Source organism: Panthera pardus, unplaced genomic scaffold (genome assembly GCF_024362965.1).
Source record: "Panthera pardus isolate Hobbes unplaced genomic scaffold, ASM2436296v1 HiC_scaffold_8, whole genome shotgun sequence".
Classification (NCBI taxonomy): domain Eukaryota; kingdom Metazoa; phylum Chordata; class Mammalia; order Carnivora; family Felidae; genus Panthera; species Panthera pardus.
The window spans coordinates 23,427,296-23,451,959 of record NW_026527013.1 but is presented as its reverse complement, the minus strand read 5'-3'; the positions used below and the strand labels follow the sequence as shown (position 1 = coordinate 23,451,959).

Sequence of the window (24,664 nt, the reverse complement as noted above, 5' to 3'; positions counted from 1 at the left end):
GGTTATATTAATATCAAAGACAGGGAATATCACCAGCAATAAAGATGGCCATTTACTAATAGTGAAAATAACAAAGTTCATCAAAAAGACGTAAAAAATCTAAGTGTATGGAAACCAATTTGACAATAAGTTATATTAAAAAAGTCTAAGTGTATGCAGCTAATAACAGAATCTCAAAATAATGAAACAAAAATTTAAAGAATGAAGGGAGACTACTCCAACCCCAAATTGCCAAATATGCATTCTTTTCAAATGCATGTAAAATATTCACCAAGATGGCAATATAATAGGCCATAAAATAAGTCTTAATAAATTTAAAAGGACTGAAATCATACAGAATATGCAATAGAACTGAAGTAGGCATAAAATATTAAGAAATCTAGAAACTCTTCAAACATTTACAAAATTAAGCAGTATACTTCTAAACAACACATATGGCAAAAAGGAAATTATAGACCAGAAAATATTTTTAACTAGAAGACTGTAAAAAAGCAACCTGTCAAAATCTGAATACTGTTATCATTCTTAGAGAGAAATTTATAGATTTAAATATTTATATTAGAGGAGAAAAATGTCTTAAAGGTAATGATGTAGGGCTTTTACCTTAAGAAATCACAAAAGAGCGCAAATACACCCAAAGAAAATAAAAGTAAATATAAAGATGAAAACAATAATCGATGAAACAGAAAATGAACAATAAAGAAAATCTCTAAAAACTAAAAAAAGATGGTTCCCTGAAAAAGGCAAAAGACAAACCTTGGAAAATTATTTGCAACATATTTTACTACAAGTAATATTTCTAATACGTGTAAAAATCTGCAATCTCACTTCTAATAAGGGAAATTGAATTTTATTATTGAAATTGAAATTTATTATTAAAACTATAATAAAAACACTCTTCATGTGTATTGGGGAAAAAACCCTGAGTTTGACAATACTCACACTGGCAAGGCTAAAAAGTAACAGGTTCTCACTCTCATACTTTGCCGGGAGAAATACAAAATGGTACAACCTCCATGAGAATTTGGCAATATCTAGAAAAATTATATATGCCTTTTCCTTTCATCCAGCAATGCCACTTCTATGAATCTATCCCCAAATATTCTGCCAAAAAAGTTGTTATGTATGTGTTAAGCTACTTATTGCAAGATAATGGTAATAAGAAAAGACTGGAAACCACCCAAATGCCAATCAACAGGAGAGTGAATAAACATCTATAGCCACACAACAGAGTCCCACTAAGTAGCTGTGGGAAAGAATAAGGGAGATCTCACTCCCCAAACTGATGAAGAAAGATCTACAGCACATATAATATAGACAGTTAGGTGCTTAACAGCATATGCTATGCTTCCTTTTGTGAAATAAAGGGAAAAACCTGACTACATTTCTTTTTTTTCTTATATTAAAACAAAACAAAAAACAAAACTGGAAAGCTAAACCAAGAGCTAACAAAAATGAGGGAGAAAATGGGTGGAGAATTGGGGATGGAAGTGATGTGCCTCTGAATTGCATCATTTCATGGCTATGACCTCGATACCACGAGCACATTTTATGTAACCAAAAAAAAAAAAATCTTCCTCAAATTTAAAACAAAATCCCTTATTGTATATGAAATTGTTGGCATTACCACCCAAAGAAAAGAAGCATTTCAATTGACTTTAAAACACAGTATTTGCAGACTAATTCCATCTTGGGATCTAGCATAAAAACAAAATAAAGACCACAAAGAATTCTTAAACAACACATGGTCATGCTATTGTTAGCAATAATATTGGTATTGCTATTTCAAAGTAATTTTATGTATATTGTAGCTTGAGCAAATGATTAATATGTTAATGTGGCTACGGGCTGAGATTTTTAGTGTAAGAGTAAACCAAAGTAGCTAATTAAAAATCATGCAATTTTGAATTGGAATCGGAATTATCCAGGGTAGAAGCCCTGGATTTATTTTCTCTTTCTAAACAAATATATGTTTCCTGGCTCTTATTCCTGAAAAGACTTAGAAGATTTTGGCAAAGCCATGGTAATGAATAGTTGGGCCTAGACTGTGGTCTCTAAATAATATCACCCAATAAACAGAACCAAGGCTCCCTGGAAAATAGCTGATTCCAGATCTGAAGCATAAAATGTATAAAATAAGTCTAGAATATCTTGTTTATGCAGAAGCTAAGGAAAGTATCAGAGACTAATGAGGTCTTGTCACAAAGGACACAGGGATCAAACTGAAGGGGCTCCCGTGGGCCAAGATGAAAGTTATAAATCAAAACGACTTTAAGTCTGCAAAGAATTAAAATACATATAAGTACATCTAAATCCTTAAGTTTGTCATGTTATTTTAAAAGCTAACTTGTTCATCATTAAAGTTGCTAAGGCACCAAGTCATTATTCTGAAAACTGATAGACACAATCAAGAATGTATCCTGCTATCAGTACAAATTACATTTTTAGGCAAGCAAATCATTCATCATTCAGAAAAGACTGCAGAATCACCGTTTACAAATTATTTTCAAATCTTCTGGAGAAACAGTGGATCCAGGAATGGATCATCAGTGGATCTAAAAGCGACTGAGGGCAACTTGATAGGGTCAGGCTGACACATGTGAACCCAAGGATTAACCTCAGCATCGCTAGTGTGATGAGGGTGTGGGCCATGTGTGCCTCCTGATACCATGTAATAGGAAGTAAATGGCACTTCCTATAGAGTATTTATTCCCACTGAAAGAAATTTGATCAGAATCTAATCAGTGTCTATATCTAACCACCAATTTACAGAAACTACCAGGAAAAGAGACCCATTAAACAACACCCCCGGAAGCAACAGGTCAAGTCCAGAATATATAGAGCATCCTACAGGACAAATGACCTCACAGCCAAAGGCACTGCATGCAATTCATTTGGTTTTGCTTCCAACAAAAATAACTTTTATACTTTTTTTAAACTTTTACACTTACATGAAAGCAACAGATCCCCCTTAAAAAACTGGTGAATCTTGAATATAGACAGGTTGTAAGATAATATTTAAGAGCTACTATTAATTTTATAGGGTGTTATAATGGCATTGTGGTTAAGAAGTGTTTTTTTAAGTCCTTTTATGTAAGAGATACACTATAAATACTCTAAAGTATTTACAGATGAAAAAATATGATGTCATGGATTTGCTTTCAAATACTCCAGCAAAATAATAATAGCAGTACTACTAATGATTTAATAGTCATAAGAAGAATGTAGATGGGGTTACCTGGAACAAGATGGGTAAAACATTGGTAGTTGTTGAAGCTGTGTCCTAGATGCATGGGCTCTTTATACTATAATTCCTCATTTTGCATGATTATCGTATTACTATTGAAAAGGCTTAAAAATTAATCTTTTCCAGTGAGCATTAAAATGTCAAAAAGATTTATATGTCCATGTTTTTTCTGAACTCTAGCACTTTCTGCATGTTTTCCCCTTAGTTGATCTACAAACTATCATTTGTGACAGATAAAAAGAATACCACAGTCCCACGCACTGGGGCATTTTCTAAAGATGGACACTGTCGAGAAGGTCCTGGTACCTACTGTTCTTTGGATTCTAAGGGTAGAGTGATGAATGCTTAAGTTTTTTTTACGTTGTAAGTTTCTTTTAATGCCTCTTTTAAGTTTCCCTATGGTCCTATTTTCAAGAAATGTATTTTGGGAAGGTGCTAGAAGGATCTTTCAGTGTAGCCAATGTGTCCTTCCAGTTTTTTTTTTTTTTTTTAACTAGACAGTCAAGAGTAGCACTTCTACTTTATAAACCCAGTCGGACACCTGATGACTCCTTCCTCTTTGACACAAAGCTCTAGGTTACTATATCCTACAAAACTTCCTGGCTTAATAGTTGCATCAATATATTAATATTTATGAATTCAGGATATATATTCAGCATCCTAGCTATTTCATTTTTCTCAGCATTATGTCCTTGGCATCATCTTATAAAATCCCAAGTCATGATGGACTTCTATCTCATTCAGTCTGTAATGGAAATTATTAGCCTAAAAGAGTGGCTCTCCAGATGGGTTTTATGAAACTATCTTGCCAAATATTGATGAATGCTTGGTGAATTCCCAGTTAAAAAGAGCTCAAAAGCTTTATTCACTACAGGATTTCTCAGAGCATTTAACAGGCTAACATGAATTCTAACTTTCTATGAGGAATAAGGAATAATAGCATTTCATACTTGTCAATGCGTATTAATATATGTGTATACCACATTCCATATCTCTAAATATTCTTACATGGACACACATCACTTAGCTTCATGCCTATAGATAAATATTCCTATGTCCACGTACAGCATTTTACCGAATGCTATAGATGAAAATTTACATGTGTACATACAGCATTTCATGTCATATTTGTCAATACATGTTCATATATGGATATATAGTATTTCTCAAACCCACTGGACAAACATGGCCTGAAGAAGCCCAAGGATAAAAAAAAAATTGTAGGGTGAAAAATGGCAACTGGTATGATCACCGTAATAACTTAAAGTGGGTGGTGGGTGGACAAAAGGTTTAAAAGAAAATAGGACACATTCATAGACCTTAGTATGGATTTTACTCTGACTCTTCTAGGCACCATGACCAAATTGTTCAACCTTAACAGAATTTGATTGCTTGAAGTTTTTATGTCTATTTGTACAAAACAACCCAACTTTTAGAAGCAACTACTTTACCACAGGTGGTAGTGAGTGGGAGAGTCTTCAAAATCAGGCAAAATAAATTGTTACAGGGATGCAATGACTTCTTGGGAAGGTCATTCAACTGGTTACAAGGTCAAGGGCAAGAACCTAACTGACCTGATTTTAATTCCCTGGTGCTTACCACAATGTCTGTCACCACACAGGTGCTCCGGGAACAAATTATTACACAAATGGAATGCATTTAATAAAATATATTTAATCTAGAAGCAGCGGAGTTGTACTTTCCAGTTTTTGGCTTTAAAAAATATAAATGTTTAATGCTGGAGGGGGGAAAAAAGATTACTTCAGAGGAGGAAAGTGACATCACAGATGATTTAGAAAAAGAAATAAAACCTAACACTAAAATCAGAGGGGAAATGTCTGCCATGATACACTAAGCTGTTAATTTTCTCATCCTTTAAAAATCATCGTGGTGGTAATCTGGAGAAATCCATTCCTGTTTACTTTTTTCCCTTTCTAAATTGACGGCGATGACTGACTTCCTGCATCCTGGCTTCTGTTGTTTACAGTTGGGCACACCCTCTTGCAGGGAGGTATTACCTGCTTTCTCCAAGATCCTAGGATACAAGTTCTAAAATTCCTTCTCTCAAAGATGCCAATGATGTCTGGGTGGATTCTGTGCAGATTTTCCTGAAGCCCTTGGCTCACAGCTCACTTATGATTCCTCATCCCTTTTCAACTGTCGGTCATCTTCCAAAAATTCAACTTAAACACTAGGTTAGCCATCTTTCTCTGAGTCCAGTTGTGTGATAACAACACCTCTGGGTTGCAGCCCTGAGCACACAACAGTTGTATGTACATCACTACAAACCATCTCTGAATCTTTGGGGAGGGTGAAATGCACATGAAAGTTTTGTTACTACTTCATGCTTGGTTGCAACTTCTTTTTTCTTAGTTATTTCTGGCTTCTTCTTTGTGTTTGCCAATAAGAAAAAAGAGAGAGGAGTCAAACTTCCGGCAATGGAGTCAGGAAAATACTGTCACATCCTATTGTATTTATCCTCGAAGATGCTCCAGAAGCCTCCCAGCCTGGCTGTGCATCAGCATCACCTGGAGAACCTAGCCAAAATACAGATTCTCAGACCCACCTCCTGGACACTGGGAGTCAGCAGGTCAGGGTGAGACCCAAGAACATCCTTTCCCACAGGCACCCTAGATGATTCTGATGAGCCTTGTCCTATGTTTAAAAACTACTGCGAAATATTTCAAAAGAAAAAAAACAGAACAATGACATCATTTTAGAAAGTGGGAAATAAAATTCCTTTGCTCACTGTGACTATTAAAAATAAATCATATGGGATGTTCTAAGAACATAAGATGGAGATAATCATAATAAGGAGAATTGGCTTGTTATGTGGTTAATAGCCTACGCCAAATGGTTTAATCAAAGTGCCCACAGGTCGGGCCCCCTGAAAAACAGCCTGTCGAATTTTATTTTAAAAAAAATTTTAGGGGTGCCTGGTGGCTCAGTCGGTTGAGCATCCGACTACGGCTCAGGTCATGATCTCGTGGTCTGTGAGTTCGAGCCCCACGTCCGGCTCTGTGCTGACAGCTCAGAGCCTGGAGTCTGCTTCGGATTCTGTGGCTCCCTCTCTCTCTGCCCCTCCCCCGCTCATGCTCTGTCTCTCTCTCTCTCTCTGTCAAAAATAAATAAAACATTTAAAAAAATTAAAAAAAATTTAGACCACTGTTCAGAAAACACTTGATGAAATCGATGTTACATCTCCAGAGCAAAGTTAAGTGGAGAAGTCTAGCTAATGTGCATTGAAGATCTCTCTCCCCAGTCAGCTCCATCACTGGGGCTAACATAGTTCAACCTCTATCCTAGCCCATGAATTACAAGATGGTTACCTGCATTCACTGCTTCCCCTAATGTAGAGATGTGGAAGGAGAGCATTTTTAGATTGATCCTAGATACCCTGACCATCCGTCTTTCTTTCCTGGCATGCAATTTGCAAGCCTAGAAAACAAGGTTGCATATTATTTGTTTTGCCTCCTTTCTTAAAAACCAATTCAGTTTTCCAAGCTTGATAGGCATGCATTTGAAGGCTGTGCAGAGACACAAGAGGTGATGAATAGCCTAGTCAGGAAATGGCTGGAATCAATAGCATTAGCATAATTTATTTGAGAGACGGACTGTAGGCTAAATAAGCATTCTGGACCACAGAGGCCAGCTCAGAGAACTGTGTGAATTTATACACCTGAGCACTTTATCCTGTTTTCATCAAGGCTCATTAATCTCAACAATTTTTCATGTTGCTTTAATTTTCTTGATTGGTTGTACTTACAGCCATGCTCACACATTCAGAAAGTGTTTCTGAAGCTCATTTTTCTGTGACCCCCCCCTCCACCAGCCTGTGTAACGTCATTTCAGTGTTGCTTATTAAGTTGAAATAATTAACTTGGCACCCCACTAGAAGTTGATACTTTTTGTTAAAAGTGGCCTTAAAAAAATCATCTAAGGAGGTTTATAAATGATTACTAACAAAAGTATTAACTGTGTAAACCTATCACTACTGTCTTTCTGTTTTTCTTATGTCTTAGGCTAAATTGCAAACAGGCTTCTCCTCTATCACCTTATAAGAAATAAAAGCTTAAACCAAATTAAGTTTCCACCCTCAGCTGGCACCACATCTTCCCGGAGCCGGTGTTTTGGAAAGTAACTTCTCTCTATTATCTATTCTTTATAAAAGTTACATCATATCCCTGAAAATAAGCAACAGAAAAAGGAATCAAAAGAAAAATAAACATTTATATATCTGTAGCATGAAAACTAACTGTCATCAAGATTTATCTTCACAAAGAATGGTTCCGGACTCTTTTACTTCTAGGAATTGATACTAAAAGTATCATTACATGGATACATGGAGTTTTAAGAGTAAAGACATTCATTTGTGATGTCATTGCTTATACAACAAATATTATGAACAGCCTAAATGGGGCTGGTTAAGGAAACTAGTAAACCTACACACCGTGTCGTTATTTTAAGAATTTATGTTGCAGATTTATTTCAGGGCAATAACACATGCTCATGATGTTTCAAATTTTAAAAAAGCACGTTATAAAATAATATTTATAATATTGTGCCATTTTTGAAAAACAAAATAAAACAAAAATAATTTACAGAAAACATGAATGAAAGCAAACACAGCAAACGTCTATCAGTGGTTTTGCTTCTGGAGGATGAGACTACAGGTAATTCTCTACCATTTCCATAAGGCCATGTATGACTTTGTAATGACAAAATCATTATGATGAGCTCTGTTTTTCACATGATACGTGGGCTAAAAAATAGTTAATATTGTTATTCTATAAGTTCAATATAAAAGTCGAATATCTTAAAAGAAGAGAATACCAACAGACTAATAAGAGGAAAAGAGAAGTAAGGGCATAATTAGAGAACCCACAGAGGGAGAAATGTAAGTGGCTCTAAAACATAGAAAATATATTCGGCCTCAGTCATTAAAAGCAGAGTTAAGATAACAATGATATTCCATTTTTCATCTCCCAGATTGGCAAAGGACACAACATTTTGGTAATGTGCTATGCCGGTAAGAGTATAACTAACGTAAATCCTTTATGAGGATTTAGGAATGCAAATTGGCTTCACATCACCACAGTGCATTTCTGCAGGGTATATCAAAATCACAAATATGCATACACTTTGACCCATCAATTCTTCTCATCATTTACCATACAAATAAATTACATAGTGCATGAAAACATTCCTTTCTACTCTGCTTCAAGTAGCCAATGTTTGGGGTCTAATTTGGGTTAAATGAAAACATCCCTCCCAATGGAATCTCAGGTAACCCCCCCTTTTTTAATAGAAAGACAAATCTATGTAATGATGTAAAGATAGTTTCAGATATATCAGGTGGAAAAAAAGTGAAGTATAGTATGTATACTATGTTCTCATTCCTGTAAAAAAAAATGAGTGGTATTAAAAAATGTGTGCTTTTATTTGCATAAGACATCCTTGGACGGGTGCACTAGGACCTAGAAACAATGGCTGTCCTCTAGACAGGATTCAGGGGTAATGGGTGGTGGAAGATTTCATTCTCACTGCATATCCTTACACTATTTGAATTATTGACTATATTTGTATATCATACTTTGTATAACCGCTTATTTATGTGTTTAGTTAATAGTTATTTTAAAAGTTACCAGCTATGGGGGAGATCCAATTCTCACTGCATATCCTCATATACTATTTGAATTACTTACTATATTTGTATATCATATTTTATTTATGCATTCAGTTAGTTAATAGTTATTTAAAAAATTATTAGCTATTGGGGTGCCTGGGTTGGTCAGTCGGTTGAGCTTCCAACTTCAGCTCAGGTCATGATCTCGCAGTTCGTGAGTTCGAGCCCCGCAATGGGCTCTGTGTGGACAGCTCAGAGCCTGGAGCCTGCTTCAGATTCTGTGTCTCCCTCTCTCTGCCCCTTCCCGGATCATGCTCTGTCTCTCTCTCTCAAAAAAATGAATAAACGTTAAAAAAATTATAAAAAATTATCAGCTATGGAGAAGAAGCAATGTGACAGAGAAAAATTCTTAATAGGCTGTCGCCTGGGCTTTGCATCTGGAATCAGCTGCTTTTTCCCTGTGGGACATTAGGCAAGCACCTTCCCTTCTCTGGACCATCCTCACTTTTCCTAAGGAGAATCATAAAGTTCTCTTTTCGCTCTGGGTATTCTGAGCTTTTAGTTGTTTCCAAAACACACACATATTTGTTTTCAAATATCATACAAAATAACAGGTGTCTCAGCTACTGGAATTACAAACACACCCTGTCCTCTGTTGCTCACTTACAAGGCTCTTGGGAAACTCTATCTCAATCAACACTTTTCTGAATACTATTTTATATGCAAAGCTGTATTTTAAGTGCTAAGAATACAGGAATTAACATGACATGCCCCATCTATATTGAATTCAGTAGAAGACTGAGCCATTGAATACCAACTAAATGCCAGGGGCTGGATGAAGCTTTTTAAAAATAACTGTACCTTGTAATAGTCATATCAACCCAGCCCCCCTGTAGACACTATTAGCATCGTCATCTTTCAGATGAACAGATGGCAACTAAGATGGGTAATTCACTCACAGGCAAAGGTCGCCCAGTTAGGAAGTCATGGGATTAAGAATTCAAACCCAGGTTTGCATGACGACACCAAAACCTGAACTACTTTTTACCACTGTTCCAGCCTATTTCACCTGATTTGGTGTGTGAGGAAGACAAAGAAACACATGCTTAAACAGCAATGCACTAGGCACTGCAAGAAACCCTCCAAGTAGGTCAGATGGAGAAGTGCATGAAACTGGTATTCAGGAAGTATAAGGCTCTTGTCAAATTGGATGTTTGTAATTTCTTCCCATAGATCAAATGAATTGGTAGAATTGTCAGTTTCCCAAATAAACCTTCATGGTGAGATGAACTCGGTCTGACATAGGTGACTTGGTACTATGATGGAGAGGCTTTTTCCTGGATGCCAGAGGAATTCTCTATCAGGCTTCAGTGTCAGGAAGATGCTGATCTAACCCAAATCTAGAATTTAGCAGCTCTGTAACACTGGTCAGGGGCTTACCTCCTCTGAGCCTCAGGTTCCTACTTGGCAAAATGCAGAAGAAATGAACAAATGGGAGGAACAATATACATGGAAATAGATATGAAGCCCTTAGCAAAAAGTAGACATTCAATAAACAGAAATCATGTATAAATTCTCATACAGGCTGGGAGGTACTCAAATAATGCAGGACTGCAGGGGCAACCTACTTCAACAGAAATGGAATCATTCCTGAAATATATAATTTGTTTTCTAAAAGTCAGTAGCAGAGAGTTTTGTTTGAGAAGCATCTGCTATAAAGATTCTAGCCTGAGAATTTCTCCCACATCACTCTGACTGATCACTTACACCTCTAGTTATGTGGACCATGGGTGATTCTGATCCTCATCTTATAACCTCTCCACCCATTTTTCTTCCCAATGCGCAAAGAACCTTGGTCATTAACCAGTGGCTGATGTGTTTGTTAAGGATCTTGGGCTATATCTTCCTAGGCATGAAAGGTGGTACTGAGGTTAATGCTTGCCTCCACCCTAGGTTGCCAAGGGGTTTTCCTGTCAAAATCATAAGCAATCCTAAAAAGGTGGAAGTGGAGGTCACCTGAAAGAGAGAGAGAGAGAGAGAGAGAGAGAAATGCCAAGTCTCGAAGAAAAGCTGATCATTAAAAAATGAATTCCCTTCTTGAGTATACAAAATGTCCTGTGAAAAAGTGGTTCGTGTCTAGAAATTTTATGTCTATATTCAATATGCTGCATTTCAAGCAGCATTTCTGCTTTGATCCTTTGAGCTCCTTTAATACATCAGATGGGTTTTTAATACCCATAGGAATATATAAACTCTTTCCAAGCTAAACAAATGGAGGGCAAGCTGGAGAGTTAATAAACACACATCTATAGGGTTTTGGCAACTTGCTAAGCCACTTCAGGTGCAGCACCGGGCAGCCCAAGGGAGGAACACAGACTGCTCTTTGAGGTGGGGATGGTGGGCGTCACAGCACAAACAGCCATTGGGATGGAGACAATGCACCGCAGAAATGCAGCTCGAAAACGTCAATGGTGTGGACACAGCTCTGCACTCCTCCATTCCCCATGCAAATAAACATTCTAAAAATACTCCTTGGCTATGCTGGTCTCCTACCCTCCGGCATGGAAGAGGAAAGCCTCACTGTGTTGTGAGCCCAGCCAAACTTACATATGCTCCCACCCCGCTTTCCCACACATTAAGAAATGCACAAATGGGAAATTGTGAGACTCATTCATGTCAGGTAGAGACCTGCCTACTCATTACAGACATGCGCCCCTCTCATTTTGCATCACGGACTAGGGAGGGAAAACAGTAATTTACAACATTTCCTGTACTAAAACCTCTCCAAATACTGATTATCAAAGGGCAAGTAAAGATAGCAACATCTACACAACCACCATTCTATCTGGAACCTCAAAGTTGTAATCGTCCTTGTGTTTGCAATAGGGCACCTTTCTTCCTTTGAGCATCTGAGAAAGAATCCGTGAAGTCCGGTCTCCACTAAAGTACCTCATTGAGTTGAGATCCAGAAGAACTGGTAGGAAATTCAACCAGAGGTTTTAATCCCAATTATTCTAATGCCTCCGGGACATATTTTCATCTTCCGGCACTATTTCAACAATTCAAAATACAGCTCCCACGATAAGCATTTACCTCCCTTTCCCCTTTTTTAAAGTTTAAAGCCAGCATGTTTTTAGCAACCACACACACACAGCACTAACTAGGTTGTTGACTGTAAGAGCCAGTATTGAATTATTCAAACCTGGCACCATACCCATAATATGAAAAGAAGGCGGCCCTTTATTAAGGGTAAGGGAGGAGTGGCACATTCTCAACATTAGATGACCAAGGGTTGAGAAGCTTCTAGATTGCATATTCATGTTTTAAATCTTTTGTGTTGGAAAGGAATTGCTTTTAGGATCCAGAAGTTATTCCTACCACCTTTCTGAGCTGTAGAACAGGAAGCAAGAACCTAGCAAGGAGGAGGTGGCTGGCTTTCCTCCACCACAGCTGGGGTGTGACACTGTAAAATTCAAAGGGACACAGCTCTGTATATTACCAGCCAACATGGCAAGGTGTAAGTGAGTAAATGACACCAAGGGAAAATTTGGAGAAAAAAAAATGCACCACTCTCAATCTCCAAAGGGAAGAATTTGACCTTTGGTGTTAATCTCATTGTAGAATGGAAAGTTGTCTTGTTTAGAAGTGAACTAAGCCCGTTGGAAAGGGCCAATGATTATTTCATGGGAAATTGAATCACATTTATTTACACATTTTAAACAAGATTGAGTACAGTAGTTTGGCAAGAATCTATAGAGCAGGAGATACAAAAATATTTCAACAAATTAGTGTATGCTTGCAAATTAAGTGGTTAAAACTGTTACATTTTAACGCCTACAAATTACATTATTCATGACACTAATGTACTCCCACTGGCAAAGTCTGTGTCCAATTTGTGTAATGAAGTATCTGATCACTATTGAATATGTGTAGTCCTTAATTTCCAAAAATCTTTTTTTTTTTTTTTTTTACGAACCAAGAGCTCAAGTAGATCCAAGAAGTGGCAAAAATCCAAGATCCACTTTATCTAGGACAGTCTCATTGGAGCAAAAACCTCACCAACTACTTTTCCTGATTGAAACTATTAGTTTTACCTTCCGGGCTAAGAAATCTGGAAGAAGAGCCTGACTGGAGTTCTGTGGTTTTCCTACATCCCTGTCAACACAGATGGGTTTGTGGATTGTGCTCCATAAAAATATCTCCCATTTATGCAGCATTTACTCTGTGCTGGGCACTGTGCTAACTATGAGGGTTATACTTTTTTTTTTTTTAACCCACACAGAGATCCTATGAGGCAGGTCCTTGGGGAGATGAGCAGAGCCCAGAACATTTAAATAACTGATTAAAATCTTTGCATGATTAAGTGTGATAGCCCAGACTGTAGTCCAGCCCCAGAGCCCAGTCTCTTAGCCTTGACTCAGGAAGGCACCATGTCCCCATTGTGCAATGGATCCATTTTACAGGTTGTTTCCAGAAGGCCCACTGGTAAGAACACCTGCAGGGCATTCGCTGGGAACAGTCTGAAGACTTGCGGTAAAACGCCCACCCAGTGTGAGACCCCAACAGGAAATTGGAGAAGTTTGCAGGAAAATGGAATCCCTGAACGATGGTTCTCTGAACTGGAGCCCACGAAACATGTCAACGCAGCTTCGAGACCAATTACTTTCTTTCAGTTTAGCGGACAAATGAAAGGCTCATGGGGAGAAGTGATGAGAGAAGGAAAAGTGTAGCCACAGCTTTCGGGGCTTCCAAGAAGATGAGCAAAGCTTGCGTTCTGATCCCAAAGTGAAACTGATGGCAACATAATTTTTATGAAAAGCGATGAGTGATACGACCCCCCCCAAAAAAAGGACATCCGCACACATTTATACACACACACACACACACACACACACACACACACACCCAACAAAAAAAATCTAATTTGCCTTAAAAAATGAATATCTTGCCAGCATTGTAACGTGACAAGGTTTTTAAAGCTCAGGCGTTGTATGCATTACACATGTTCCCCTTTACTCTTGATTAATTATTTTTCTTAACAGGCTAGAAGTAGTTAATTTAGCCATTGATTTTCATTCCAAGTGGATCCCCGTCTCAGCAAAGGCTGGGAGGGTATCAAGAAGGAGAGAAACGTATTGGAAAATAGTAAAACATTACATTCTCTTTAGATCCCCAATTTCGTTCAACTTGTTGACAGTCACAAATGCCCAGAAAATATGGGCTGAGTTGTTTTCGATTGCTGTTTGAATAACAGATTAATTTAATAATCAGTGGGATATTGAATGACGAAAATTATTGGTTAACGCAGCCAAACCACCAACCCTAATGACATTCTTATGTAAATTCTTATTTTCTTTTAGGCTCCTGCATTCTTAATAAACCCTATATTTTTGAAAATCCTTTTTTAAACATTGCATACTGTCCTTCTGTTATACTATAGCTGTCTATGGCATTGACGGCCAGATGTCCACTTCCAGAGTTGCCAATTTGAAGGTTTCTATGTAGAGCAACTGAGTCACCTCTTGATGTATTTTCCATATAAAACCATCGAGTGATTCTGGAAACAGGCACAAAAACAGGGTTAGGAGCAGTCGGTCTTCAAAGATTACCGGAGACCAGAAAGACTTGGACGATACGGCCAGAACCACCTGACATGGTTTCCTGAGTTCTAGCAACATGTTTAAGCAGCAAGGACATCTGATTGCTTCTAAGAGATGGGCAGATTGTTGGTGACAGTCCACAGCAACATGCAGCATGAGGCATGTTCCCGTGGGAAGCGCACAGTTCCCTGGGATCGCTACTCTATGGTTTGCCATTGCTTGTGGAGGAAAGTAATCGCTGCCTTGAGAAGGGTTTGTAATGGACACAGTTTTGTATGTTCCATTGCGGGAGGCGAGATGTTTTTCTTTGAAAAAGATCTTAGTGCATAATTTCTGAAATGCTATAATTTTCACCAAACTCTGTTTCCAACTCACTCCTGGCCAAAGGCTGCAGAATTGTGTTATTTTTGAATGTCACTGCCCCTGACCTGAAGTTACCTACAAAGTTGGTCAAGAATTAGTAATTGTCTTAGAGAACCAGTCCTGTAGAATCTCACTCTTTCCAGGCAGAGGTTGACAAATTTCTACAGGAATTAAATGTAAAACAGACGTGTGAATTCAGCTTCCTGGTTGACAGCAAACGTGTAGGCCATTGTCCTGAAATATCTACCAGCTGTCACCAAGGGAAAAATGACAAAATAACATTATTTTTCTCCTTAACATATTTCATTCCAAGAAGACGAAGATAATTTAAAATGTAAGTTGTTATCTTCATATATACTTTGAGAAATACTCAGATATATCTTCTAACAAATTTCCTTTCATAAGATGGGGAAAGGAAAGAGGGAAAGGGATATGCAAAAGATAATAAAAGACTCGGTCCTTCAAGAGCATCTGAGACTATTGTCATGAGCCTGTTTTGTATGATATGAGAGTTATAGGATGATTTTTGGATTAGAAAAAAAAATAGTCACAGATTGGTTTCTCACTCAACTAGTTACCCCAGCTGATCTGTCGATTTCTAACCCTTAAAAAGAGGAGGAGATGGAGGAGGGAATACAAATGGGTTTTTTGCTCTATCAGGACCAGAGTCGGTATGGGTGTGTGTGCTGTGCAGGGGAATGGTGGGCAGCATGGTCCTTCTGAATCATGACTTCCTGCCCAAAGAGATCACCACTGCCACTCTTATTGCTGGCATTTTTCCCATCCCTCCTCACCTTCAGCTCTCTGTTCCAGCTTCCCTGAACTTATAACAATCTGTGAACAGACTACTATTCCTCTTATCTACACATGGCTCTTCCCTCTGCCTGGATGTTCTTACATACTGACTCCTTTGTATCCCGGTGGTCTGACAATAAATGCCACTGCTTCTAAGGAAGCCTGTCTTGACCACCCCAAGCCTCCCTTCTGTGCTTCCATGCGACATATACTCGATAATCCTAGCCCTAAGCATGGAGTGTTGACATTGCCTAGTTACCCATCTGTAAACTCCATGAGGGCAGGAATTGTGTGTGCCTCATTTGCTTCTGGTCCCCAACAATGTGGCCCAGTATCTAGGACAGAACCAACAATAAAGAAATGCACGCTGAAGTCCTGGGCTATATATTTTTTCCCCTAAGGCCTTATTTTGTTCTCTAAGCTGATTCCTTAGAAACTCCCCTCAAGGTCACTAATCCGTCAGCCCTCCTATCTTATGAACTGATTGCCATCTCCCAAGTTAGACGTGAGAAACAAGTAAAAGCAATCACTGACGTTAGAACTCAAGACAGTGGTTGTCATATGGTAAAAAGGAGGCTGCACCCAGCAGGGGCAGGAAGGGGTCCTCCAAGGGGCTTGCAATGTTCATTCACTTCTCAGCCTGAGTGCTGCTTAAGTTAATTAATCTGGTTTGTACACTTTTCTGTATGTGCTACACATCAATAAAAAGTTTAATAAGAAAGAAAGGGAAAGCACAAGTCCCCATTCTGGTCCCTCAGAGAGAGAGAGACAGAGAGAGAGAGAGAGAGAGAGAGATCTTTCTTAAGCAGGCTTCATGCCCAGCATAGAGCCCAAGACAGCGCTTGAACTCACCACCCTGGATCAAGACCTGAGCCAAAACCAAGAGTCAGATGCTTAACAGACTGAGCCGCCCAGGTGCCCCTACTTTAATCTTAATCAAACGGCATTTGTATTTTTGGCTTTTAATTACAAGTCAATAAGGAAAAACATTGCTTGCCTTAGCAATCATCTATCTTGGTTCTATTTGTTTTCTCATTTAGAATGGAAATGAGAAACCTAAGTTAGTGCACTAAATCTGATTGCCTATCATGCACTAAGAGATGCTGGCCGCCAACTGAATCTGGAGTTAACAACTACTAAGAATATAATATCCCTCTGGTCAAAAAGGTTTGTAGTCATTATAAAGTCAGTGGAGTCTACTTCACAGAGCCACAGTGCCATGACTTGTCAATAATCCTTACTTAAGTCATACATGAACTTTGGCCATCAGAGGTATATATATGTTGTACCTTTTTCTACAGGAATTCTACAGTAGTGAAGTGATGTTAGACTATAAAAAGGAAACCCCACATTTTAACAGAATAGCTAACGGGGGTTAAAATCTTTGCATACAGTTAGTATAGCATTATGCTAGTATTAAATGTGGCCGTTTATTGATAACTTACTCTGTCCCAGGCACCATGCTAAATTTGCAACATAAATTTTCTCACTTAATTCTTTAAAAAAATGTTTTTGTAATTTTTATTCTTTCTTGAGAGACAGAGACAGAGCGTGAGTAGGGAAGGAGCAGACAGAGGGGGAGACACAGAATCGGAAACAGGGTCCAGGCTCAGAGCTGTCAGCACAGAGCCCGACGCAGGGCTCGAACTCACTGACTGTGAGATCATGACCTGAGCCGAAGTCAGATGCTCAAATTACTAAGTCACCAAGGTGCCTCTTCTCACTTAATTCTTATAAGGCTATGATATGCTTACTATTACTATCCCCCAAATTACCCAGGAAGAAGCTGAGTTTCAGAGAGTTTAGGTTTTTGCTCACGGTCACACAGCTAGTGATTACGGGAGTTAGGACTCACACTCTGAGCTCCCTGATTGCACAGCTCCTGTGCTAAACTGCTATACGTCCAGGGTTTCTTGTGGAGGCTCCAGAAAGTCCTCAGTCCGAACAGTGAACTGGAACATGGTGGATTAAGCCAATATGGAAGCCATTCTCTTTTAAACACAGAGACAGCTGTATGAAACAGTTAAACAATACAAGCATGTTTAAATACAAAAGAATTTACAAGACAAGATACCAAAGGCCAACTTGTACATTTATAACTAAGTATAAAAAAGCAGATAATCTGGTGCTTCTGGGGTCTGAACAGGAAAAACAGTATTAGCATGAGAAATCAAACTTTAAGCTGAAACTACATGCTGCCTAGGAAAAATATTTACCGTAATTATATGATGCAGAAACTCCTAAACACAAAAACTTATGTAACGAGAATTCACAGGCAGTCAATACTAACAGGATGCGTGATTAAAGTCCAACTGTAAATCTACTGTGAAGGGAGACTCGAGCTCTATTCTGTTCCCACAAAAATAATAATTAATAGTAAAAATCAGTCCATGGTCAAAGATGACAGAATACATGAGCAAATTATCTACCAGGAAAGAAAGAAGACACAAGCGACAAGGAAATTGGTGCCCTGCCCCCAACACCAAGTTTAAAGTGCAAAAACAAACTTAAAAAGTCTATCATTAGGTACAGAAAATTCAAGAATAAGACTCTTACGTCTTATTAAAAATACACAGATATTTTAAAGTTCACTTTCTTGGGGCGCCTGGGTGGCGCAGTCAGTTAAGCGTCCTACTTCAGCCAGGTCACGATCTCGCGGTCCGTGAGTTCGAGCCCCGCGTCAGGCTCTGGGCTGACGGCTCGGAGGCTGGAGCCTGCTTCCGATTCTGTGTCTCCCTCTCTCTCTGCCCCTCCCCCGTTCATGCTCTGTCTCTCTCTGTCCCAAAAATAAAATAAAAAACGTTGAAAAAAAAAATTAAAAAAAAAAATAAATAAAATAAAGTTCACTTTCTTAGCGACTTTAAAGCATGTGAGAATACACAGATTTTTAAAAGAAACAAATAAAACATGGAGAAATAAGGAGAAAGACATCCATATCAAAAACTCAATGGACTCTAAGCGGTGGACTAGGCACAATCAGAAGGAAATCAGTGAACTGAAGTTTAAGGAAATTACTCAGAATAAAGTACTCAAGCACACAGAAGTAAATTTCTGTCTAGACACATGATGGTGAAACTTCGGAATATCAAAGAGAAGCCCTTTAAAAGCCCTCTGAGGGGGGAAACACCAGAACACCTATAGAGGTGCAAAGCTAACACTCAGGACACAATGGAACAGTATCTTTAAAATATTTCAATTTAGATAGCATGGAGTTAAATGATCACTGCAGAATATAGAGCACATAAAGCATTTCAGACAAAGAATGAGATAATTTACCACTCCTAGATCATTCCTGAAAAGAATTTCTAAAGTACTGTAAAACAAGAAGCATGGTTTTTAAAAAATAGGGAGTAAACAAATTGGCAAACATCTCATTTACTACAGGCAATAATAACAACATATTTGGTCGGTTAAAAACACAACATAGTTAAAATGTTAGGAAATATCACAAGAAAGAGATGGGAGTTAATCCAAGTTAGAGATTTAAGAGTTTGTTCTGGAGGAGGGAAGAGACCCTGAAATATGTACCAAGGTTATGGATAAATATCACAAGAAAAGAGTGTGTAACTTACACGCCAGTAAGGGAAAAATGGAATAGAGAAAACTCAATAGATCCAAATAAAGGCGAAAGAAGAAAGAGAGAGAAAGAAAAAAGAAAGAAAGATAAAGAAAGGAAGGAAGAGGAAGAAAGGAGGGAAGAGGAAGAAAGGAAGGAAGGAATAAAGACAAAGAAAGAAAGACGAAGGAAGAAAGAAAAGAAAAGAAAGAAAGAAAGAAAGAAAATGCATGGGGATAGAAAGCCTATAAAATGATGGTAGAAATAAATTCAAACTTAGCAGGAAGTATAATAAATCATAATATTAAATTTCCAATAGTAGAGATAATAAAAATGCCAAATCCAGCTCTATTCTATTTATAAGACAACATCCTAATGCAAAATGACAAAAAAGAAAGAAAGAAAGAAAGAAAGGGAGGTGGGAAAGAAGGAAGGGAAATTGCAAATGGAGGGAAGGGAGAAAACATGCCTAGGAAATATTACCAAACAAAGAAACACTGTACTTGTGCTATCAGCAAACAAAATAGACATTACTTTCCCATAGAGTGGGTGATCACATAGTGATCATAGCAATGATTTACCAGTCTTGAACAGGGATGTCCATGATAATAGCCTCCAAATATAAAAAGCAAAGTAAAATGAATGACATGAAGGAGAGTAAAAATCCATAAGCCTGGGGAGAGCCTGATATCTAAAACAGAACAACAACAGTTTTGAAGCACAGTTAACACATTTGACCCAATGGATCTATATTAATCCCTGTCCTGAGCTATCAGAGAATGAAACTTGCTTTCAAAAACACGAGGACAAGTGCTAGAAATCAAAGCAAGTCTCTGCACAGACTGAAAACCATGTGTTATACAGACTGCAATGTCATTTAATCAGAGATCAATAAAAAAAAAGATAGTTTCAAAACCCATATATTAGGAAATCTTAAAACACTATTTAAAAATTTACAGATCAAAAATATGGTAAATATTAGAAAATTATCCCAGCTGAATAATGAAAGCCCTATATAAATTGAAACGCAGAGAGAAATTATACATATATATATATACATATAATATATATATATATTATATGTATATGAATGGAGCTGCAAAAGCTACACATCAAACACAATATGATAGAAAATAAAAAAAAAACAGAATAAATCCCAAAAACACAGAAGAAGGATAATAATACAGATAAAAAGCAAATAAATGAAATAGAAAGTCAAAGAAACAATAGAGAAAATCTAACAAGCTAGATGATAGTTCTTTGAAAAGAGAAAAAAAACAAACATCTCTATTAGTAAGAAGAGGGAGGGAGCAAAGGAAGGAAGAAATGATGGCAGGAGGGAGTTAGGGAGGGAGGGAGAGAGACAGAGGGAGAGGGTGGAAGAAAGAGAGAGGAAGAGGGAGATAGAAAGGGAAGGAGAGGGAGGGAGAGTGAAAGAGAAAGAGGGAGAGGGAGGGAGGTGGATGGAGGGGAAAGGAGGGGAAAAGAAAAGGAGGGGGGAAGGAGGGGGTGTTGAGAAGAGGAGCTGTGGGGGGGTATAAGAGAGAAGAGAAGGGAAGGGAGAGAGATTGATTTAAAAGAGGGCAAAATCACAAATACGGCAGCATTTTTAATCAAAAAAGAACACTATTAACAAATGCATGCAATAAACGTGAAGAGCGGTATGAAATAGGCAATTTTCTAAGAAATATAATTACCAAAATTGTTTCAAGAAGAAACAGAAATTCCAAAGAGATAGCTAAGCACTGAAGAAACTAATTCAGTAGTTGAGAATTTACTCACACAGAAAAGCAATCAAAAAACCTATCAGTCATTCATAGTTTTATGGGTAAATTTTACCAAACCTAAAAGAAGCAGATAATTTAATCTTACACAAAATGTTTAAGATCCGAGTAATTTTGTGACAATAAAATGACCTTAATAGCAAAGCCTAATGACAGTATATGAAAGGAAAAGTATAACCCAATCTTCTTTTTGAGCACAGATGCAAAAGATTAATATGACATGAACAAATGGACCTAGCAAGATAGTTTTTGTTTTTGCTTTTTTGTAATCATGACCATGAAAGACCACCCTGGGAAAGAAAGCATGTTTTCACACTAGATAAGCCATCTACCATTGAAGATACTACAGGGGTGCCTGGGTGGCTCAGTTGGTTAAGCATCAGACTTTTGACTTCTGCTCAGGTCATGATTTCACCATCGTGAGATTGAGCCCCATGTTGGGGTCTACCTGGAATTCTCTCTCTCCCTTTCTTTCTTTCCCTGCTTCACTCATGCTCTCTTTCTCAAAATAAATGAATAAACATAAAAACGATATTTATAGTATATACGATATATTTCACAGTTTAATTTTTTAAAACATTTTTATTATTGTAACTCAACATCTTAAAATTATTTTAGTAATGGATGTAGAAAAATGTTTTGATAAAATTAATATCCATTCTTTTTTTTTAAATTTATTTATTTTTGAGAGAGAGAGAAACAGAGTATGAGCAGGGGATGTGAAGAGAGAGAGGTAGACACAGAATCTGAAGTAGGCTCTAGGCTCTGAGCTGTCAGCACAGAGCCTGATGCGGGGCTCGAACCCACAGACCATGAGATCATGACCTGAGCCGAAGTCAGATGCTTAATCGACTGCGCCACCCAGGTGCCCCAACCTCCATTAAAGTTCCAAACAATAGCAATGAGAGCAACAAACACCCCTGAAGAGGTTTTCTTTAACTTAATAAATGGTTAACTACCAAAAATCTAAAGCAATTCAGGAAATGGATAACTGTTATGGTTGCATAACATTGCAAACATATTTAATGCTCTTGGACTGTGCACTTAAAAACAGTTACAATGGGGGTGCCTGGCTGGCTCAGTCAGGGGAGCATGGGACTCTTCATCTTAGGCTGGTGAGTTCAATCCCCACATGGCTACAGAGATCACTTAACAAACAAAGAAACTTAAAAAGAAAATCACCATCAAAATCTCTTTAACAGTTACAATGGTAAGTTTAATAGTATTAATATTTTACTACAATCTAGAAAACTCAATAGCATACCATATGATATTACTTACATGTGGAATCCAACCAAAAAAATAAATCAACAAAACAAAATAAAACTCATAGATGAAGAGAACAGATTGGTGGTTGCCAGAGGGAAAGGGGGTGGAGGGGGATGAAATGGGTGCAGGGAATTGAGAAGTATGAACTTTCAGCACTAAAATAAGTAAGTCATGAGAATGTAATGTACATCATGGGGAATACAATCAATGACATTGTATTAACTTTGTAAGGTGACATATGGGGGCTAGCTTTATTGTGGTGACTATTTCATAATGTTTACACATGCTGAATTGCTAGGTAGTACACCTGAAACTAATATGATATTGTGAGTTATACCTCAATAAAAAAAAAAAAACAAAAACAAAAACAAACAAAAAAAAAACATAGCAAACATCATAGTTAACACGGAATTATTAGAAGAAATTCCTTTTAATTTTTTTAATGTTTAGTTTTATTTTTGACAGAGAGACAGAGCATGAGCAGGGGAGGGGCAGAGAGAGAGGGAGACACAGAATCCGAAGCAGGCTCCAGGCTCTGAGCTGTCAGCACAGAGCCCAACGCGGGGCTCAAACTCACACTGCAAGATCATGACCTGAGCTGAAGTTGGACGCTCAACCGACTGAGCCACCCAGGTGCCCCAAGAAGAAATTCCTTTAATTGAGGAACAAGATACAGTTGTCTACTTTCACTGCTTCTAGTCAACAATCCTAGTTACTTCTAGGCAACAAAACAGTAAGTATGGAGGTTAGAAAGGAACATTTTCACAAATGATGTTAGTGTGTATGAAAAAAAAGTCCAAGAGAAGCCACACACAAACTATTAAATCTAAAAGAGCATTTAGCAAATGGATACAAGATATTCAACATACAGAAATCAGTGATGTTCTCATATTCTAGCAATTACCAATTAGAAAAGGTAGTTTTAAATGTATGCCATTTCTGCTAGAAGGGAAAACTATAAGCTTTCAAATTATAAATCTAACATAAAATTATAAAACTGTATTAGAAGACCTGTAACTAAGGAGACATACTTAGTTTATAAATGAAAAGTTCCAAGATTATAAAAGATAGCAATTATCTTCAAATTAATCTATAACTTACAGCAATTTTAATCAAAATCATAGCATAATTCATAGAAATTAACAAGCTGATTACAAAATTAATATGAAAGAGTAAAGAGACAAGAATAGCCAAGACAACTTAGAAGACTACATGGAAAAGGTATTTGCTCTCTTAAATATCAAGTCATACTATAAGCTATAATAATTAAAGAGATACGGTGTTGGCATCATTACTGACAAATCATAAAACCTAGAAACAGATCTGTGTAGAACTAATCCTATGACACAGGTGCCATAATAAATCAATTAGAAAAAAAAAAAAAAAGACCATTCAGTAAGTAGTGCCGGTCAACGGGGCAACTATATTGAAAAAGATGAAATTAGACACTGCCTTATGCCACACACACAAATAAATTCCAGAGGGATTCAAGTCCTAACTGTGAAAATCAACACCTTGAAGTGTTCAGAATAAAAATACATGAGAACACCATTATGATAGGAGGGCAGTGACTAATTTCTTAAGGCACAAAACACACAGATCATAGAACAGAATAAATTAGACATGAAAATAAAAGTAAAAGAAAATGTCTATGCATCTAAAGACATTATAAAAAGTGAAGAGTCAGATGAAGGAAAAGGAAAACACACATATAAAGCATACAACTGCAAAGAAATCGTATCCAAAACATATGACACCCAAATCAGTAAGAAAAGATTCACCACCCAATAGACAACTGCCAACAGGAATGAAGGGGTAAGAAACTCAGATGATCAATAAAACCATTAAAAAAGGCCCAAACTCAGTAGCAATCAGGGAAATGCCTAGTAAGCTACCAAATTTCATTCCCCATACATCAGATTCTGGTGAATCCTGAAGATTTCGTGCCTTCAGGAAAGACATCTAAGGATCTTTTTCCAATAGATAGCCGAAACGGACAAATGTCAACCGGGAAAACACCATCAGGACTTTTTCCAACCAATGACAAACCTGACTAAAAATCGTATATATTCTAGGATGCATTCGCAAGCACTCTGAATGCTTCCCAGATTCTAAATGATCTCTCTAACAAAGCCAAATGATGTTTCCTCCAAGCTGGTGGAAACGCTTCCTCACACAAGAGGGCAGCCATGTTTCCATCTCTCGCTGTGATCCTGACCACGCCATTCACACTGGCCCATCTGGGAGAGCTCTACACTGAGCAGAAAGGAGGCGGGAGGCTTACTTAGAGCAGTCTTCACAAGCAATGTTCCCTGAGGTTTCCTTGATGGTGCGCTCAGAGACAAACGCTGGATACTCTGTATCACAAGGTTCCAGAGTCTGCTTCAATTTCTGGGCTGCAGGGATAGGGGGAAAAAGAAAAAG

General features: G+C 37.8%; 1 protein-coding gene across 4 annotated transcripts in view; it reads right to left on the bottom strand.

Annotated features, from left to right (window-relative positions):
* CACNA2D3 (calcium voltage-gated channel auxiliary subunit alpha2delta 3) overlaps window positions 1-24,664 on the bottom strand; it is an 859,023-nt gene that overhangs the window by 26,289 nt on the left and 808,070 nt on the right. For all 4 annotated transcript variants that reach the window (XM_053897956.1, XM_053897957.1, XM_053897958.1 and 1 more), the window contains one exon: window positions 24,525-24,636. In XM_053897956.1, coding sequence (XP_053753931.1) covers window positions 24,525-24,636 — 112 coding nt within the window. The remainder of the gene's footprint in view (window positions 1-24,524; window positions 24,637-24,664) is intronic.